At 58.2% G+C, this 20,133-nt stretch overlaps 1 protein-coding gene and 1 pseudogene across 1 annotated transcript; one reads left to right on the forward strand and one right to left on the reverse strand.

Annotated features, from left to right (window-relative positions):
* Nucleotides 1-906: 906 nt before the first annotated feature.
* LOC116955591 (mitochondrial amidoxime reducing component 2-like) lies at nucleotides 907-17,627 on the reverse strand. Its single transcript, XM_032976740.2, has 8 exons — nucleotides 17,524-17,627; nucleotides 16,075-16,353; nucleotides 12,501-12,689; nucleotides 8,518-8,701; nucleotides 7,334-7,477; nucleotides 6,566-6,627; nucleotides 5,176-5,247; nucleotides 907-2,420 (listed from the first exon to the last, which is right to left on the reverse strand). Exons 2-8 carry the CDS (start codon nucleotides 16,341-16,343, stop codon nucleotides 2,294-2,296), a joined length of 1,047 nt encoding a protein of 348 aa, XP_032832631.1. The 5' UTR covers nucleotides 16,344-16,353; nucleotides 17,524-17,627; the 3' UTR covers nucleotides 907-2,293.
* LOC142905961 (vascular endothelial growth factor A pseudogene) lies at nucleotides 13,453-14,374 on the forward strand (annotated as a pseudogene).
* Nucleotides 17,628-20,133: the final 2,506 nt, after the last annotated feature.

The following is a 20,133-nucleotide window of genomic DNA, read 5'->3' on the forward strand; positions in this document are numbered from 1 at the left end:
AGCGCTAACTACTACACTACCAACAACAACCGCGATTCGCCACTAAGTGACGTCACCACGGCGCTTGTGCCAGGCTCGGTGCACCTTGAGACCACGTGAAGTGTCGAACGCCCGCCGGCAGGTCATGGGGCAGACCCAGCAGGTGCCACAGGTCGACTGAGATGAGTGGCCGATGCACCACCTGTGCCCCCCCCCTACTGTGCCAACTCGCTGTGCTTTAGCCACCCGGCGCTCCGCTCATTGTTGTGAGCGTCGCTCCTCCGCCCTCCGTTGTTGTTGGAGGGCGACTGCCTCCAACTGCCCAGTAGCGTCCTTCACGAGAGGCCGATCTTGACACCGCTCGTACCGGTCATCGGCAAGTCCACTCAGCTCCACATCCTCTTGTACCACATCACACGCGCGCAGGCAGTGAACGTAACGGAGTTACGGTGGCTAGGAGATGTTAACTACCTCGCCTGGTATACAGGAGGTCGTGGGTTTGATCCTACCCTGACACCTGCTGCTGTATATTTGGAGTTTGTGTGTCTCTCTCTCTCATCATCATCACGGTGGCTAGGAGATGTTAACTACCTCGCCTGGTGTACAGGAGGTCGTGGGTGCGATCCTGACCCTGACGCCTGCTGCTGTATATTTGGAATTTGCGTGTCTCTCTCCCCGTGGTCGCGTGGATTTTGTCTCTGGGTCCTCCGGTTTTTAACTCCACATTTAGAATCGACATCACGCGTTGAGAGTGTTTGGAGAGAGACACACGCAAACTCCAAATATACAGCAGCAGGCGTCAGGGTCGGGATCAAACCCACGACTTCCTGTGTACCAGGCGAGGGGGTCAACATCTCTCCAAGAAGGCCGTGTGGCTGATGGGATGTAAAAACAAAACAAAAAAAAAGGACGGACAGATACAGGGAGTATTGGCAGATCGTTTAATATCGTTTTAGTGGGGTATCAATAAACAGATCACTGTGTATTCGACGCTACTGCGAGATGATTACGGTTGAATATTAAACGAAAAAAATGGAAAATTAATGCGAACACTTTCGAGTTACATTTTGCTGATTACATTTCGTCTAAATATGGTCACACGGCAAACGGAGATGGGGAGGGCCGGGAGGGCCGGGAGGGCCGGGAGGGCCGGGAGGGCCGAGCGGTCGAAGCGGCCGGTGCAGCGTGCCGTCAAACGCGAGCTCCAGTCCCCCCCCCCCCCCCCCCCGGCCAACTTCGGCGGCGAGCGATACATCCGAAGCGATCGTGGGCATCCCAAGTTGACCGGCGTGGTGAAGTATGGTCAAGGGACCCCGCCCAGCCACGCGAGCCGCGATACCCTGGGGGGGGCCGCTCCCTCCGCGTCCCTCCGGATACAAATCCCCCGCTGGTATTTTTTACTCCGCAACCACCCGCCCTCCCCCAATCACCGATCGCTTGCCAATTAATTACTTAACCTGACGATCACCCCCCCCCCACCCCGCTCCACCCCTTGAGCTGCTTGGGGGTCTTACGGCTTTGCTTGGAGTCTGCTCGCGCGCCGCTGCCGCAGAGTCGCACGCCGGCCTGGCTCGAGCGCTCACCCCCACGACGACGGCGATGACGACGGCGATGATGATGATGGCGATGATGGCGATGATGATGGCGATGATGATGGCGATGATGATGATGATGACGACGGCGATGATGATGATGATGATGGCGATGATGATAACCATGGCGATGATGGCGATGATGATGACCATGGCGATGAAGGCGATGATGACAATGACCTCGGGGATGGTGGGGCTAACCCGTGCGCCATTTTCCCGTGTGCCGCCTGTAGGGAGCATGTGGTGCGGTGATGGTGCCGTGGTGGTGCGGTGGTGGTGCTGTGGTGGTGCGGTGGTGGTGCGGTGGTGGTGGTGCGGTGGTGGTGCGGTGGTGGTGCCGTGGTGGTGCGGTGGTGGTGCTGTGGTGGTGCGGTGGTGGTGCGGTGGTGGTGGTGCGGTGGTGGTGCGGTGGTGGTGCGGTGGTGGTGGTGCGGTGGTGGTGCTGTGGTGGTGCTGTGGTGGTGCGGTGGTGGTGGTGCGGTGGTGGTGGTGCGGTGGTGGTGCGGTGGTGGTGCCGTGGTGGTGCGGTGGTGGTGCTGTGGTGGTGCTGTAGTGGTGGTGCCGTGGTGGTGCTGTGGTGGTGGTGCCGCTGTGGTGGTGCGGTGGTGGTGCGGTGGTGGTGCTGTGGTGGTGCGGTGGTGGTGCGGTGGTGGTGCGGTGGTGGTGCTGTGGCGGTGCCGTGGCGGTGGCCTTGCGGTGCTGCCGTGGCGGCGCTGCGGCGCCTAGCGGAGCACACGGAACACCGGGTCCCCCACACGCATCACGCCCAGGCGCTCGATGGTGAAGTTCACCCCGAAGAATGGCGCGGTGCCCCACACGTGCTTCTCCGTGGGCTCGCACAGACGGTAGCTGCAGAGACAAAGACCCCCCCCCCCCAGAGTACGGCCTCCGCAGGACCTCTCGGCGCTCGCGAGCGGCGGCGCCTATGGCCGATGGCGGGGCTGGCACGGAGGAAAATAAAAAAAAATCGGCCCCTACGCATTTTGTGAACACGTCGCACAACGCGTGCTGGGCCACCAATCGGGGGGCTATGGAGTAGCGAGATGACGTCGTCGTTGCCACGACGTCGTTGCGACGTCGTTACCACGACGTCATTGCGACGTCGTTGCTGCGACGTCGTTGCCACGACATCGCGACGTCGTTACCACGACGTCGTTGCGACGTCGTTGCTGCGACATCGTTGCTGCGACATCGTTGCCGCGACGTCGTTGCCACGACGTTGCAATGACGTCGTTGCCACGACGTCGTTGCCACGACGTCGTTGCTGCGACGTCGTTGCAATGACGTTGTTGCGACAGTGTCGCTGCCTGCGACGACGTCATTGCGACGCAGTTGCAAAGTTGTCGCGACGACGTCGCGATGTCGTTGGCACGGCGCACGAGGCGGCTCTTACCGCGTGGGCCCGACCCAACGACGCATTGCTAGCCGCAGAAGCCCACGGCCACTCCCCCCAGTCCAAGCAGGCGCTCGCTCGAGGCCGAGCCGACCTAGGGGAGGTTCGGCCGCGAAGCGCGAATTGGAACGCCGGCTCGGTCCTGAGCCGTGGTCGAGAGTGATGAGCGGCGCTCCCTTGAGAAACGTTTCAAGTCGACAAGAGGTTTAACACCGAATTCCCAAAGAACCGCTCTTCGTTGTGGTTGTTTTGTGCCGGCTACGTACGTTGCAGAAGAAGTTCAACGTGAAGCAAACTCTCCTTTGTAATATGACCAGGTTAGGCCCACTTAGCCGTGTAGCTCTTTGTCAGGAGCGACCCCGGCCAGCAAACCACGGTGCAACGAAGTGGCTCATCGCGTTGAATTGTACAACAGCAGCCAAATATTCTGATCGCGTGGTGACGTCGATTCTCAATGCGGAGGGAAAAACCGGAGGACCCGGAGAAAAATCCACGCTACCACACGGGGGGAGAGAGAGAGAGAGACACGCAAACTCCAAATTTCCAGCGGGCGTCAGGGTCGGGATCGAACCCACGACCTCCTGTGTACCAGGCGAGGTAGTTAACATCTCATAGCCACCGTGATGATGATGAGAGAGACACGCAAACTCCAAATATACAGCAGCGGGCGTCAGGGTCGGGATCGAACCTACGACTTCCTGTGTACCAGGTGAGGGAGTTTACATCTCTCCCAGCCACCGTGGCATCCTACATACGTAAAAATCATAAATAAAACCTCTTGGCCCTCGACGCCAGGAAGGAGCCGTGACTCAAGTCGCCATTGGCTATGAGATGTTAACGACCTCGACAGGTTTACAGGAGGTCGTGGGTTTGATCCCGACCCTGATGCCCGCTGCTGTATATTTGGAGTTTGCGTGTCTGTCTCTCTCTCTCATCATCATCACGGTGGCTAGGAGATGTTAACTACCTTGCCTGGTGTACAGGAGGTCGTGGGTTCCATCCCGACCTTGATGCCCGCTGCTGTATATTTGGAGTTTGCGTGTCTCTCTCTCTCTCTCATCATCATCACGGTGGCTATGAGATGTTAACTACCTCGCCTGGTACACAGGAGGTCGTGGGTTCCATCCCGACCCTGATGCCCGCTGCTGTATATTTGGAGTTTGCGTGTCTCTCTCTCTCCCCGTGGATGCGTGGATTTTCTCTCCGGTTCCTCCAGGCTTTTATCCCCCCTCCACATTTACCATGGACGTCACGCGCTCACAGAGTTATTTGGCCGCTGTAAACGTCCACGCGACGACGAGGACGACGAGGAGGAGCCACCGCTTCGTCGAGCACTCGTTTGCGATAGCCAGGAGGTCACTTCTGAAAAAGAGCTACGCCGCTCAGCGGGGGCCTTACACCGGGTGTAAAGTAAAACAACAGTCCAAAGAAAACGACAAAAACTACGATGCTTCGATCACGACACAAGCGTTCGACATCAGGAAGAGCTGCACCTCGTCACTCGCTCACTCACACTCACTCACTCACACTCACCACCACCTCCTCACTCACTCACCCACCCACACTCACCACCAGCTCCTCACTCACTCACCCACACTCACCACCACCACCACCACCTCCTCACTCACACTCACCACCACCTCCTCACTCACTCACCCACCCACACTCACCACCACCTCCTCACTCACTCACCCACCCACACTCACCACCACCTCCTCACTCACTCACCCACCCACACTCACCACCACCTCCTCACTCACTCACTCACCCACCCACCCACACTCACCACCAGCTCCTCACTCACTCACTTACCCACACTCACCACCAGCTCCTCACTCACTCACTCACCCACACTCACCACCACCACCTCCTCACTCACTCACCCACACTCACCACCACCTCCTCACTCGCACTCACCACCACCACCTCCTCACTCACTCACCCACCCACACTCACCACCACCTCCTCACTCACTCACCCACCCACACTCACCACCACCTCCTCACTCACTCACTCACCGCCACCACCTCCTCCTCACTCGCCCGATGACGGAACGTGTGTGCTGCGATGGAAACGTCGAGGTCTTTGTTATTTTCTTTGAACCTATCTACGTGACTTTACCCGAAAGTCGATATTTAAAGCAACAGTTTTAGAAGTTGTGAACAGTACGAAACGCTGTCACTCGCGGCGGGGGAGGGGGCGAGCTGGTACCTGCGGAGAGTCTCCAGAGGCTCCTTGCCGTCCTTGACTCCCGTGTCCGGGTCAACAGTGGTGAGCACACACCTGCCGATGATAAACACTCACCAGCAAATCCTCACTCACTCACTCACACTCACCACCACCAGCTACTCACTCACTCACTCACTCACCCACCCACACTCACAACCAGCTCCTCACTCACTCACCCACATTCACCACCACCTCCTCACTCACTCACCCACACTCACCACCAGCTCCTCACTCGCTCACTCACCCGCACTCACCACCACCACCTCTCCTCCTCCTTACCCACACTCACCACCACCACCACCTCCTCCTCAATCACAATCACTCACCACCACCACCACCTCCTCCTCTTCATCGGGGAGACTCCATCAGAAACCGCTCTGAGACAGCGTGGATGTGAACCGAGGGCCGTGGGTCAGGGCAGGGAGTGTCGTGGGTGGGGGCAGGGAGTGTCGTGGGTGGGGGCAGGGAGTGTCGTGGGTCAGGGCAGGGAGTGCCGTGGGTCGTGGCAGGGAGTGTCGTGGGTCGTGGCAGGGAGTGTTGTGAGTCGTGGCAGGGAGTGTCGTGGGTCAGGGCAGGGAGTGTCGTGGGTCGTGGCAGGGAGTGTCGTGGGTTGTGGCAGGGAGTGTCGTGGGTGGGGGCAGGGAGTGTCGTGGGTGGGGGCAGGGAGTGTCGTGGGTCGTGGCAGGGAGTGTCGTGGGTCGTGGCAGGGAGTGTTGTGAGTCGTGGCAGGGAGTGTCGTGGGTCAGGGCAGGGAGTGTCGTGGGTCGTGGCAGGGAGTGTCGTGGGTGGTGGCAGGGAGTGTTGTGAGTCAGGGCAGGGAGTGTCGTGGGTCGTGGCAGGGAGTGTCGTGGGTGGTGGCAGGGAGTGCCGTGGGTCGTGGCAGGGAGTGTCGTGGCAGGGAGTGTCGTGGGTGGTGGCAGGGAGTGTCGTGGGTGGGGGCAGGGAGTGTCGTGGGTGGGGGCAGGGAGTGTCGTGGGTCGTGGCAGGGAGTGTCGTGGGTCAGGGCAGGGAGTGTCGTGGGTCGTGGCAGGGAATGTCGTGGGTCGTGGCAGGGAGTGTCGTGGGTCGTGGCAGGGAGTGTCGTGGGTCGTGGCAGGGAGTGTCGTGGGTCGTGGCAGGGAGTGTCGTGGGTCAGGGCAGGGAGTGTCGTGGGTCGTGACAGGGAGTGTCGTGGGTCAGGGCAGGGAGTGTCGTGGGTCAGGGCAGGGAATGTCGTGGGTGGTGGCAGGGAGTGTCGTGGGTGGTGGCAGGGAGTGTCGTGGGTGGGGGCAGGGAGTGTCGTGGGTCGTGGCAGGGAGTGTTGTGGATCGTGGCAGGGAGTGTCGTGGGTCGTGGCAGGGAGTGTCGTGGGTCAGGGCAGGGAGTGTCGTACCGGTCGCATCGCTTCAGCTTCCTCAGCCGCACCGTGCCGATCTCCAGCCGCTCCCACGAATCCTGCACGCACGACGACACGACGATACGGTGACACGACGACGACACGATACGGCGACACAATGACACGTCGACACAATGTCGACACTACGACACGTCATCACAACGACGACACGACACGTCGACACAGTGACACGTCGACACAATGACACGTCGACACAATGACACATGTCAACACAACGACGACACGTCAACACGTCGATACGACGATACGACGATGACATGACGACACGTCAACACGTCAACACGACGTCGACACAATGTCGACACTACGACACGTCGACACGACGTCGACACGACGATATGGCGACACGACAACACGTCAATACTACGATGTGACACGTCGACACGACAACACCGCGACACGACACGTCGACACAACGTCAACACGACGACACGTCAACACTACGATACGACACGTCGACACGTCAACACAACGTTAACACGACGACACGTCAACACTACGATACGACACGTCAACACAACGTTAACACGACGACACGTCAACACTACGATACAACACGTTGACACAACGTTAACACAACGTTAACACGACGACACGTCAACACTACGATGCGACACGTCGACACGACGTTCACGTGGTGGAGACACAAGAGCCCAGCTCCGCCCGTGCAGGCGGAACGTTGAACTTCTGGGGGGGAGGGGCGGGGGGGGCTGGGGGCTACGTGCAGGGAGCGACGATCGTCACCTCGTCGAACGCCGCACAGCCGCTCACGACGATGTTGGGCCTGAAGTTGCGAAGGGAGACAGTTTTCTTCTCCAGCTTGGCGTGGAGGTCTTCCATCGACGCCTCGGTCATCAACATGTAGGGGCTGTAGTCTGAGTAGGCCACCTGGGGGGAGGGGGCGAGGGGTGAGAAGGCGGGGCTAGTGGGCGAGTGTGTGGGTGAGTGACTGTGTGAGTGGGTGAGTGACTGTGTGACTATGTGAGTGACTATGTGATTGGGTGAGTGACTATGTGATTGTGTGACTATGTGAGTGGGTGAGTGACTATGTGAGTGGGTGAGTGACTATGTGACTGTGTGAGTGAATATGTGATTGGGTGAGTGACTATGTGACTGTGTGATTGACTATGTGAGTGACTATGTGAGTGGGTGAGTGACTATGTGACTGTGTGAGTGAATATGTGAGTGGGTGAGTGACTGTGTGAGTGGGTGACTATGTGAGTGGGTGAGTTACTGTGTGAGTGGGTGAGTGACTATGTGAGTGGGTGAGTGACTATGTGAGTGGGTGAGTATGTGAGTGGGTGAGTGACTGTGTGAGTGGGTGACTATGTGACTGTGTGAGTGAATATGTGAGTGGGTGAGTGACTGTGTGAGTGGGTGACTATGTGAGTGGGTGAGTGACTGTGTGAGTGGGTGAGTGACTATGTGAGTGGGTGAGTGACTATGTGAGTGGGTGACTATGTGAGTGGGTGAGTGACTATGTGAGTCTGTGTGTGTACGTTGAACTTCTTTAGCACCGTACGTACCCAACCACGCTAATCGGAGGCTGGGTGAGTGTAGCTCTACGTACGGTGCGAATGAAGTTCATCCCTACATATATATACACACCTACACATTCACACGTACACACACACACGTACATATACACACAAAGCTAACCGTGTCCGTATTACATGTACAGATCCCTCACGCGATAACCCCGGTGTTTGTGTCCTTGCCGATTCACATTTGCTCCATTGTTGCAATTAATTTTATTTTCTTACGTTTGGCGACTCGCACAGGCGAGCCTCTACCCTGGTCACGCGTTAATATCGCGGCCGTTTGTTGCCGCTGTTGCCGGTGTCGTTTTTGCTGTCGTCAACGCGGCAGGAGAGAAAAAACTAGCGTCCCGACGGTGAACTGACGCCGAGCAAGCCCCCAGGAGGGACCTTGTCGGCGGGGGTGTGGGCGATGAGGGGGATGCACGGCGCGGACATCCGGAGCAGCTGCCGGGCCTCCATGTCGTCCTCAAAGTGGACGAGGCGGAGCGGGGCGGCGCTCGCCAGGAACGCCGTGAACCAGGCCGCAGCCTCGTCGCCACAGTCGCGGCCTGGCACGTCCATGCCAAACACCCTGCACGCCACGACACGTCACGACACGACATGACACGTCACGACACGTCACGTCACGTGACGTCACGACACGTCACGTGACGTCACGACACGCTAAGGACATGTCATGACACGTCACGACACGCCACGTCACGACACGTCACATCACGACACGACACGTCACGTCAGGACACGTCACGGCTAGACACATCAAGCCACGACACGTTACGTCACGTATTGTCACGCTATGTCACGCTACGGACATGTCACGTCACGCCACGTCACGTCATGACACGTCACGACACGTCACGCCACGACACGACACGCTAAGGACATGTCACGACACGCCACGTCAGGACACGCCGCCCCCCCCCACCGGTCGATCCTCCCGCGGAGCCCCCGGAGAGCTGAAGGGGGACCTGCACGTGCTGAAGGGGGACCTGCACGAGTGGACAGGGGTCCTGCACGTGCTGACAGGGGACCTGCACGTGCTGAAGGGGGACCTGCACGAGTGGACAGGGGACCTGCACGTGCTGAAGGGGGACCTGCACGAGTGGACAGGGGTCCTGCACGTGCTGACAGGGGACCTGCACGTGTGGACAGGGGACCTGCACGTGCTGACTGGGGACCTGCACGAGCTGACAGGGGACCTGCACGAGCTGACAGGGGACCTGCACGTGCTGAAGGGGACCTGCACGAGCTGACGGGGGACCTGCACGTGCTGACTGGGGACCTGCACGTGTGGACAGGGGACCTGCACGAGCTGAAGGGGGACCTGCACGTGCTGACAGGGGACCTGCACGTGCTGACAGGGGACCTGCACGTGCTGACAGGGGACCTGCACGTGTTGACTGGGGACCTGCACGTGTTGACTGGGGACCTGCACGTGTTGACTGGGGACCTGCACGTGTTGACTGGGGACCTGCACGTGTTGACTGGGGACCTGCACGTGTTGACAGGGGACCTGCACGAGCTGACTGGGGACCTGCACGTGTTGACAGGGGACCTGCACGAGCTGACAGGGGACCTGCACGTGTTGACAGGGGACCTGCACGTGTTGACAGGGGACCTGCACGAGCTGACTGGGGACCTGCACGTGTTGACAGGGGACCTGCACGTGTTGACAGGGGACCTGCACGAGCTGACTGGGGACCTGCACGTGTTGACAGGGGACCTGCACGTGTTGACAGGGGACCTGCACGTGTTGACAGGGGACCTGCACGTGTTGACAGGGGACCTGCACGTGTTGACAGGGGACCTGCACGTGTGGACTGGGGACCTGCACGTGTGGACTGGGGACCTGCACGTGTGGACTGGGGACCTGCACGTGCTGACAGGGGACCTGCACGTGTTGACAGGGGACCTGCACGTGTTGACAGGGGACCTGCACGTGTTGACAGGGGACCTGCACGTGTGGACTGGGGACCTGCACGTGTGGACTGGGGACCTGCACGTGCTGACAGGGGACCTGCACGTGCTGACAGGGGACCTGCACGTGCTGACAGGGGACCTGCACGTGTGGACTGGGGACCTGCACGTGTTGACAGGGGACCTGCACGTGTTGACAGGGGACCTGCACGTGTTGACAGGGGACCTGCACGTGTTGACAGGGGACCTGCACGTGTGGACTGGGGACCTGCACGTGTGGACTGGGGACCTGCACGTGCTGACAGGGGACCTGCACGTGCTGACAGGGGACCTGCACGTGCTGACAGGGGACCTGCACGTGTGGACTGGGGACCTGCACGTGCTGACAGGGGACCTGCACGTGTGGACAGGGGACCTGCACGTGTGGACTGGGGACCTGCACGTGTGGACTGGGGACCTGCACGTGCTGACAGGGGACCTGCACGTGCTGAAGGGGGACCTGCACGTGTGGACTGGGGACCTGCACGTGTGGACTGGGGACCTGCACGTGCTGACAGGGGACCTGCACGTGCTGACAGGGGACCTGCACGTGCTGACAGGGGACCTGCACGTGCTGACAGGGGACCTGCACGTGTGGACTGGGGACCTGCACGTGCTGACAGGGGACCTGCACGTGCTGACAGGGGACCTGCATGTGCTGACAGGGGACCTGCACGTGTGGACTGGGGACCTGCACGTGCTGAAGGGGGACCTGCACGTGCTGACTGGGGACCTGCACGTGTGGACTGGGGACCTGCACGAGCTGACAGGGGACCTGCACGTGTGGACTGGGGACCTGCACGTGCTGAAGGGGGACCTGCACGTGCTGACTGGGGACCTGCACGTGTGGACTGGGGACCTGCACGAGCTGACAGGGGACCTGCACGTGTGGACAGGGGACCTGCACGTGCTGACAGGGGACCTGCACGTGCTGACAGGGGACCTGCACGTGCTGACAGGGGACCTGCACGTGCTGACAGGGGACCTGCACGTGCTGACAGGGGACCTGCACGTGCTGACAGGGGACCTGCACGTGTGGACTGGGGACCTGCACGTGCTGACAGGGGACCTGCACGTGCTGACAGGGGACCTGCACGTGCTGACAGGGGACCTGCACGTGCTGACAGGGGACCTGCACGTGTGGACTGGGGACCTGCACGTGCTGACAGGGGACCTGCACGTGCTGACAGGGGACCTGCACGTGCTGACAGGGGACCTGCACGTGCTGACAGGGGACCTGCACGTGCTGACAGGGGACCTGCACGTGCTGACAGGGGACCTGCACGTGCTGACAGGGGACCTGCACGTGCTGACAGGGGACCTGCACGTGTGGACTGGGGACCTGCACGTGCTGACAGGGGACCTGCACGTGCTGACAGGGGACCTGCACGTGCTGACAGGGGACCTGCACGTGTGGACTGGGGACCTGCACGTGTGGACTGGGGACCTGCACGTGCTGACAGGGGACCTGCACGTGCTGACAGGGGACCTGCACGTGCTGACAGGGGACCTGCACGTGCTGACAGGGGACCTGCACGTGCTGACAGGGGACCTGCACGTGCTGACAGGGGACCTGCACGTGCTGACAGGGGACCTGCACGTGTGGACTGGGGACCTGCACGTGCTGACAGGGGACCTGCACGTTCTAACAGGGGACCTGCACGTGCTGACAGGGGACCTGCACGTGCTGACAGGGGACCTGCACGTGCTGACAGGGGACCTGCACGTGCTGACAGGGGACCTGCACGTGCTGACAGGGGACCTGCACGTGCTGACAGGAGACCTGCACGTGTGGACTGGGGACCTGCACGTGCTGACAGGGGACCTGCACGTGCTGACAGGGGACCTGCACGTGCTGACAGGGGACCTGCACGTGTGGACTGGGGACCTGCACGTGTGGACTGGGGACCTGCACGAGCTGACTGGGGACCTGCACGTGCTGACAGGGGACCTGCACGTGTGGACTGGGGACCTGCACGTGCTGACAGGGGACCTGCACGTGCTGACGGGGGACCTGCACGAGCTGACTGGGGACCTGCACGTGCTGACAGGGGACCTGCACGTGCTGACAGGGGACCTGCACGTGCTGACAGGGGACCTGCACGTGTGGACTGGGGACCTGCACGTGTGGACTGGGGACCTGCACGAGCTGACTGGGGACCTGCACGTGCTGACAGGGGACCTGCACGTGTGGACTGGGGACCTGCACGTGCTGACAGGGGACCTGCACGTGCTGACGGGGGACCTGCACGTGCTGAAGGGGGACCTGCACGTGTGGACTGGGGACCTGCACGAGCTGACTGGGGACCTGCACGTGTGGACTGGGGACCTGCACGTGCTGACAGGGGACCTGCACGAGCTGACAGGGGACCTGCACGTGCTGACAGGGGACCTGCACGTGTGGACAGGGGGACCTGCACGTGCGGACGGGGTTGGTGGGCGGCAGCGAGATGGGCACGGCCAGGGCGGCGGCCACGCCGGGCGCCGTGAAGCGCAGGAGGCCGGCGTCGCTCGAGTCCCACGTGACCTCGACCAGAACGAGGCGTGGCTCCTGGCGAGCCGTCACCTGGGCGCCGCTCTGCTCCGTCACCACGAGCCAGTGCCTGGGGTGGGAGAGACAGGAGGGGGAGGGAGGGAGAGAGAGAGAGGGGGAGGGAGGGAGAGGGAGGGAGAGGGAGGGAGAGACAGGAGAGGGAGGGAGAGGGAGGGAGAGAGAGGGAGGGAGGGAGAGGGAGGGAGAGGGAGGGAGAGACAGGAGAGGGAGGGACAGGAGAGGGAGGGAGAGAGAGACAGGAGAGGGAGGGAGAGACAGGAGAGGGAGGGAGAGACAGGAGAGAGAGGGAGGGAGAGACAGGAGAGGGAGGGAGAGACAGGAGAGGGAGGGAGAGAGAGGAGGGAGAGACAGGAGAGAGAAGGGAGAGAGAGATACAGGAAAGACAAAAAAACCGAAGTGATGAAAGAAGCAAAGTGCCGACTACACCGAGCATCTTCTTGTTTCCTCTGATCGTAACAAAAGAGGGAGGGAGGGGGAGGGAGAGACAGGAGGGTGAATTTTCTTGTTGGTGTCTATGAACACAGTAGCGCACAATGGCATTTATGTTACATGGGAAAACCGTGTGATCTCTTCGATTTAAAAAAGGGGGCACAAAAGCAAACAACAAAAAGCGACATGATGAATGAAGCAAAGTGCCGAAAAATTTAGCATCTTTATGAATCTTCTGATAGTAAAAAAAGGGAGGGGAGGGAGGCAGGAGGGAGGGGACGGAGGGGACGGAGGGCGGAGAGGGATGAGAGAGAGTAATGAAAGGGAAGGAGTGCAGTGACCTCGCCGTGACCTCGTCTGTGTTGTGCCTACGAGTGGCTCATTGAGGGTGACCTTGAACTTTGCAGGTGTGGTACTCGCTGGCTGTGGATGTGTGGGACCAGCACAACGGCACCCGGGCCAGCCCACGAGCGTTTCGTCTGGACAAAGTCATCTGAAGAATGGAGTGATGAAGTTTGACGAGGTGTCGAGGCGGAGTTACTGCCGGCCGATGGAAACGATGATCGACATCCTGCACGAGTACCCAGACGAGGTGGAGCACTTCTTTCCGGCCGTCGTGCGTGCCGCTCTTACGCTGCCTCTGGCTGTTGCAACGACGAGAACCAGGAATGTCTCCCCACAGAGACCGCCAACATCACTCTACAGTATGAGACCTCCTTCGCCAAAGGAGGTCTCAAAATGTAAATGCTCACCCCGAGCCCTCAATACTCTTGATAGTGCGCTGTTTTTGAGTTGTACGCCTTTTGGCGTCATCTGGTCCAACACCAGTGGAGACGAGGCTCTAAGAAAAGCCGTCTCGGGTGTGGACCAATCAACTTCAAGGACAGTGCCAATACATTATCAGAGTTCTTGTTTGCATTTTGACTGCTTGTGTTGTGGTTATTGCAAACACGATCCCCCTTGTATAAAGGTGTCAGTTTTGGTGCCGGATAAAAGGGTAAAAACCTATTACTATCACTCTACAGGTTTATAAATTCGAACTACGCCACAATGCAGGTTACGAAGAAATGTCATTTCAGCAGCACACCAAATGCGAGCGTAGACCACGAGCAGCTTGTGCAAACCATGCGCGGAAAGGCCAGACCCTGACACCTGCATGCAGGTTGCTTGTGCAAGCTGTCAGTGGCACGTTGCAAACATCGGAGCCAAGAGCTGAATGAGCACAGCTACAGGCGCGAAAGACCAAGGAGATGGAAATACCATCCCATCCGCCAACGCCGATGGAGAAGAAGTCGCCCAGTGTAGCAAAGAAGCTGGTGTCCATCTCCCGGCAGAGGCGCGCTTGCTCAGAGGCGCGCTTGCTCAGGATTTGTCTTGGTGCATTTTTCTTCCCGGCGTTTTTTGCACTTGATGGGCCCCGTGTGGCCCACAGGAGTCGGCTCTGCCGTGCATGGGACTCGTTCCTCTGGTGTCTGAAGCAACAGCTGTGCACTATTGTGGTCTAATAATGTAATGACAACACAAAAAGGACGTATAAAAATGACCACATGGTATCACGTATTTTTTTTTTAGATATCCATATCGCAAGCAACATCATTAAACAGCAGGAATCACCCGAAGTTTTTTTTTGTTTATAAATTAGCAAAACGCATGACAACTGGAATATCGGTTGCGAAATTTGTCGCAGATAAATGAACTATTTGACATTAAAATAAGGAGGGAGAGACAAGGTCCTGAGAAACATCCTCCTAAGGTTCAGCCTCCACTTCTCCCCGACGGTCCTCATCTTTGGATACCCGAAGGGCGACGGACCCCAACAACTTCAGGGGCCGGTCAACGTGCTCGTCGGCTACGCCAAGCTCGCCGTATACAGGGCGAGGAAGGTGGCCCTGGAGGGGCAACGTCCAGCCAGCAGCCTGGGCATCTTCCGCGCTCTGGTCGGAGCCAGGGTGTGGCCGGAGTTCCGCCGTGCGCGGCTGACCCACGCCGTGCCGGCCTTCAAGGAGCAGTGGGCAGCTGGAGGAGGCCGTGTGCTCGGTGGCAGATGACGGTAGAGAGCTCTGTGCGTGCACATTGTGAGCTACCCGTCGGAGGCCGTTGAGTGTGGGAAGGGCTGCGTGCAGATGCAGCACTTGTCGTAGTTATATAGAAAAGATAGAGAGCGAGAGAGAGCCAAATGGAGTAGGAAGAGAGGGGGCAGAGAGAGAGGGGGCGGAGAGGGGGTAGAGAGAGAGGAGAGGCAGAGAGGGGGGTAGAGAGAGGGAAGGGGTAAGGAGAGCAGAAAAAAATATTGTGTTAAATCTTTCATTTAAAAGGGGGGGGGGGAGGGTTACATAAAGCAAAGCATAAAAAACGAAATGATGAACGGAGCAAAGTGCCGACTACACCGAGCATCTTCTTGTTTCCTCTGATCGTAAAAAAGAGAGGGAGTTGAGAGAGAGGCAGGAGAGGGAGGGGAGAGAGAGGGGAGGGAGAGGCAGGAGAGGGAGGGGAGAGAGAGGCAGGAGAGGGAGGGGAGAGAGAGGCAGGAGGGAGGGGAGAGGGAGGGGAGGGAGAGGCAGGAGAGGGAGGGGAGAGAGAGGCAGGAGAGGGAGGGGAGAGGGAGGCAGGAGGGGAGAGAGAGGCAGGAGAGTGAGGGGAGAGGGAGGGGAGGGAGAGGCAGGAGAGGGAGGGGAGAGAGAGGCAGGAGAGTGAGGGGAGAGAGAGGCAGGAGGGAGGGGAGAGGGAGGGGAGGGAGAGGCAGGAGAGGGAGGGGAGAGAGAGGCAGGAGGGAGGGGAGAGGGAGGGGAGGGAGAGGCAGGAGAGAGGGAGGTGACTGTCTAACAAAGCCAACAGTGTCTGACCACTGGGTCACTCCTCCCAACTCTCTCCACAGTTGGCAGGAGTGCACCCTTCAAAATGCCCCCTCCCCCCCACCGTGTGTGTCTGTGCGAACGCCCCTTCTATGAGCCCACTGACCCCAATTCCACGCCGTGACCCATCCCCCCTCCCCCCCCCCAACTCGCCTGTCTTTCACGGGCCCAAGGGACATGCCCCTGGGGCCGCACGCGGCCTCGGTGAGCGCCAGCGGGCGACACGACTTGACGGGGAAGATCGCCAGCGCAGACACCGTGCCCACACGCACCCTCACCTCCCTCCTCCTGCTCAGCCACAGCCAGAGGCCCCCCACGGCCAGGCAGCCCCCCACGGCCCCCCACGCCACCCAGCGCCAACCACCACCATCAGCGGTAACGGCGGCGGCGGCGATGCCAAGATCCCGACTCCAGATCATCATCGTCTCTGGGCTGGGCGAGATGGAATTGGTGTTCGTGGTCGTGAGGTGGTGGTTGGGTGGTGGTGGTGATGGCTGTGGACGGCATTATATTGTTCGCGATCGGAGGATGGGCGAGTTTGTTGGGTGTGTGAGTGGGTGGGTGACTATGTGTGTGAGTGACTGTGTGAGTGGGTGAGTGACTTTGGGAGAGTGAGTTACTATGTGAGTGGGTGAGTGAGTGGGTGAGTGACTTTGGGAGCGGGTGAGTGACTGTGTGAGTGGGTGAGTGACTATGTGAGTGGGTGAGTGACTATGTGAGTGGGTGAGTGACTATGTGAGTGGGTGATTGACTATGTGAGTGGGTGAGTGACTGTGTGAGTGGTTGAGTGACTATGTGAGTGGGTGAGTGACTGTGTGAGTGGGTGAGTGACTGTGTGAGTGGGTGAATGACTATGTGACTGTGTGAGTGGGTGAGTTACTGTGTGAGTGACTATGTGAGTGGGTGAGTGACTATGTGAATGGGTGAGTGTGTGAGTGGCTGAGTGACTGTGTGAGTGGGTGAGTGACTATAAGTGGGTGAGTAACTGTGTGAGTGGCTGAGTGATTGTGTGAGTGTGCGAGTGACTGTGAGTGGGTGAGTGACTGTGTGAGTGGGTGAGTGACTATGTGAGTGGGTGAGTGACTGTGTGAGTGGGTGAGTGACTATGTGAGTGGGTGAGTAACTGTGTGAGTGGGTGAGTGACTGTGTGAGTGGGTGAGTGACTGTGTGAGTGGGTGAGTGGCTATGTGAGTGGGTGAGTGACTGTGTGAGTAGGTGAGTGGCTGTGAGTGGGTGAGTGACTGTGTGAGTGGGTGAGTGACTGTGTGAGTGACTGCGTGACTGTGAGTGACTGTGTGAGTGGCTATGTGAGTGAGTGACTATGAGTCTATGTGTGTGTACGTTGAACTTCGTTGGCACCGCACGTTTTAAGTCAACCGAGCTAACCGGAGGTCCTAAGACTCCAGAGAGAGATAAATCGAGATGCGAGAGTGGGCCCCCCACACACAGCGCGTGTGTGTTGGGGTCTCACGCGCCTGGGATCTGCTAGAGGCCGCAGAAGCAACGTAGGGGCGCCCGTAAGAACTGGTGGAATGAACCACGGGTGGACTATAATATAAACTAGAATATAAACAACAGTATAAGAACATAAACTAGACGTACCCGCGCGAAGCACTTAGCAGCTGATCGCAGCCCTCCGAGTGGACTTTGCAGCAAAGTGGGCGTGCCTGTGTGTGTGTACAGTGCGCGTGCCTGTGTGTGTACAGTGCGCGTGCGTGGTCCAAGTGCACTTAAAGAGACACCTGAGTTGGGGCATCAACGCTCGATCTACAACAACCGTGTCAGCCACCAGCGGGTTCACCCTGTGTTCGTGTAGCAGGCGACATTGAGTCTTCATGCATGCCGTACACTACTATACAACACACTACACCATACCTTTTTGATTTAAAGCTTTCGTGACTGCAGGGATTCATATTCTTGGTTCTTTCGGTAAAGTCACGTAGAAGGGAAACAATAAAATAAAATTATCACGACGTTTGGACTGCAACACAAGCAATCATCATCAGGTGTGAAAACCACAGCAAGAAAATTAGAAAAATTTGAAAATTTCTTGCTGTGGTTTTCACACCTGATGATGCTTGCTTGTGTTGCAGTCGAAACGTCGTGATAATTTTATTGTTTTATGTTTTTATTATTGTATTGTTTCCCTTCTACGTGACTTTACCGAAATAACCAAATATATATACCATACCTGTTAACACATACGGTTTAGGGGCCGTCCATAAATGACGTCACGCGATTTTGGACGATTTTTGACCCCCCCCCTCGTCACACAGTCAGATCCCCCCTCAAATATGACGTCACAAAGCTCTGCCCCCCCCAAAAAAAACATGCTTCAAATCGCTTTAAACTATTGTCATTGTAGTGCGTGTTTAATGTGGCGCTGCACTCTGATGTAGGATAAAACATTAAAAAGTCTTTAATTAAAGTAGAACGTGTTGTCTATATTTATTTAAAGTTGCGCATTTTGATGTGACGCCATATTTCTCAACCCCCCCCCCCCCAGGTGCGTGACGTCATGGATCTGTAATAACGTAGGGCACCGATAAGTGGTTGACAGGAATGGATCATCATCCATAGGCTTGAAATTGCTTCTTCAATGCACACACTTTTACTAATTAGCACGCAAAAGGTATAAAACACATTATCTAACAAAGGTCTCGGGTGTGGTTTGCACAAAGAAAGTTAAATGCATCGAAAATCTCGAATTGAGTCTTGCGTAGAAAACACTTCCACTCGCTAGGGCTTCTCAGATCCGAAGCAATTAAAAGCGTAAAAGATGCCGAAGAATATAAACAGACGGCGGGGAAAGTTCAATAAAAGTGTGCAAAATAAAAATGGAGAGGTATCCGATGAGCTTTAAAGCTCTTTAACCAACCCCGCCGTGGGAACGTCACTTAAACGCGACGTTTTTCACCACCCTTGGCAGTCGTTGTTTCAGAGCTTTCGCGACCAACATTATCCACAGAGTGCTACGTGCGGCTCGACGTCCAACCTCCTCCGCCTCGTCCCTGCCTGGGTAGCGGTGACGTCACCACGACGCTTGTGCCAGGCCAGGTGCACGTTGAGGCCACGTGAAGTGTCCCGCTGGCAGGAGGTCACGGGGCAGACCCAGGCGCCACGGGTCTACTGACATGACTGGCTGGTGCACCACCTGTGCCCCCTACTGCGCCAACCTGCTGTGCTTTAGCCACCCGGCGCTCCGCTCGTTGTTGTGAGCGTCGCTCAGTTGCCCTCCGATGTTGTTGGAGGGCGACTGCCTCCAACTGCCCGGTAGCGTCCTTCACGAGCCTCCTCCGCAGAGGCCGATATTGACACCGCTGGTACCGCTCATCGGCAAGTCCACTCAGCTCCACGTCCTGTACCACATCACTCCATCTCTTCTCCAGCCCGTGCCGCGCCCGTTTAGCCCCCTCGATCCAGCCGAACAAAAGCTGTTTGGGCATGCGGTGGCTGGGCATGCGGGCTACATGACCCAGCCAACGCAGCCTTGCCTGCCGGAGAAGCTCACCGATGGAACTTTATCCAGATCTGTCAAGGATTTGTGAGCTCCTCACACAATCCAGTCTGGTTAAACCCAGGATGGATCGTAGGCACGCCAGCCTGAATGTTTCTAACCGGCGAAGATGTTCCATTAGAGGGGGGGGGGTCCACTTTTCGCAAGCGTAGAAACCCACACACACACCGACACCCACACAGCGCTTGTACGTGCACGGTGTAGGGCACAGCCCCGCGACTCTTCTCGATCGAGCCACTCTGAAGTGGACTTTGGGCCTCCGCGCAAGCACCCAAAGACGTCCGTCTTGGTAGAGGTTGGTGGGGGAGGGGGGTTACCCACGCTTTACCCTACCGCACGTAACCTGCACGGTCGGCCGTGGTGGAACCCATTCACGCTGCTGGGTCGACCGAAGCGGAGTGAGCGTGTACGTACCGACGTATGTTCACGTTGAACTTCTTTCGTACCGTGACGTAGCCAACCGTGCTAATCGGAGGTGCGGGTGAGTGACTATGTGAGTGGGTGAGTGACTGTGTGAGTGGGTGAGTGACTTTGTGAGTGGGTGAGTGACTTTGTGAGTGGGTGAGTGACTATGTGACTGTGAGTGGGTGACTATGTGAGTGGGTGAGTGACTATGTGACTGTGAGTGGGTGACTATGTGACTGTGAGTGGGTGACTATGTGACTGTGAGTGGGTGACTATGTGACTGTGAGTGG

The sequence above is a fragment of the Petromyzon marinus genome, chromosome 60 (genome assembly GCF_048934315.1).
Source record: "Petromyzon marinus isolate PM22_M1 ecotype Great Lakes invasive population chromosome 60, UKy_Petmar_22M1.pri1.0, whole genome shotgun sequence".
NCBI lineage: Eukaryota > Metazoa > Chordata > Hyperoartia > Petromyzontiformes > Petromyzontidae > Petromyzon > Petromyzon marinus.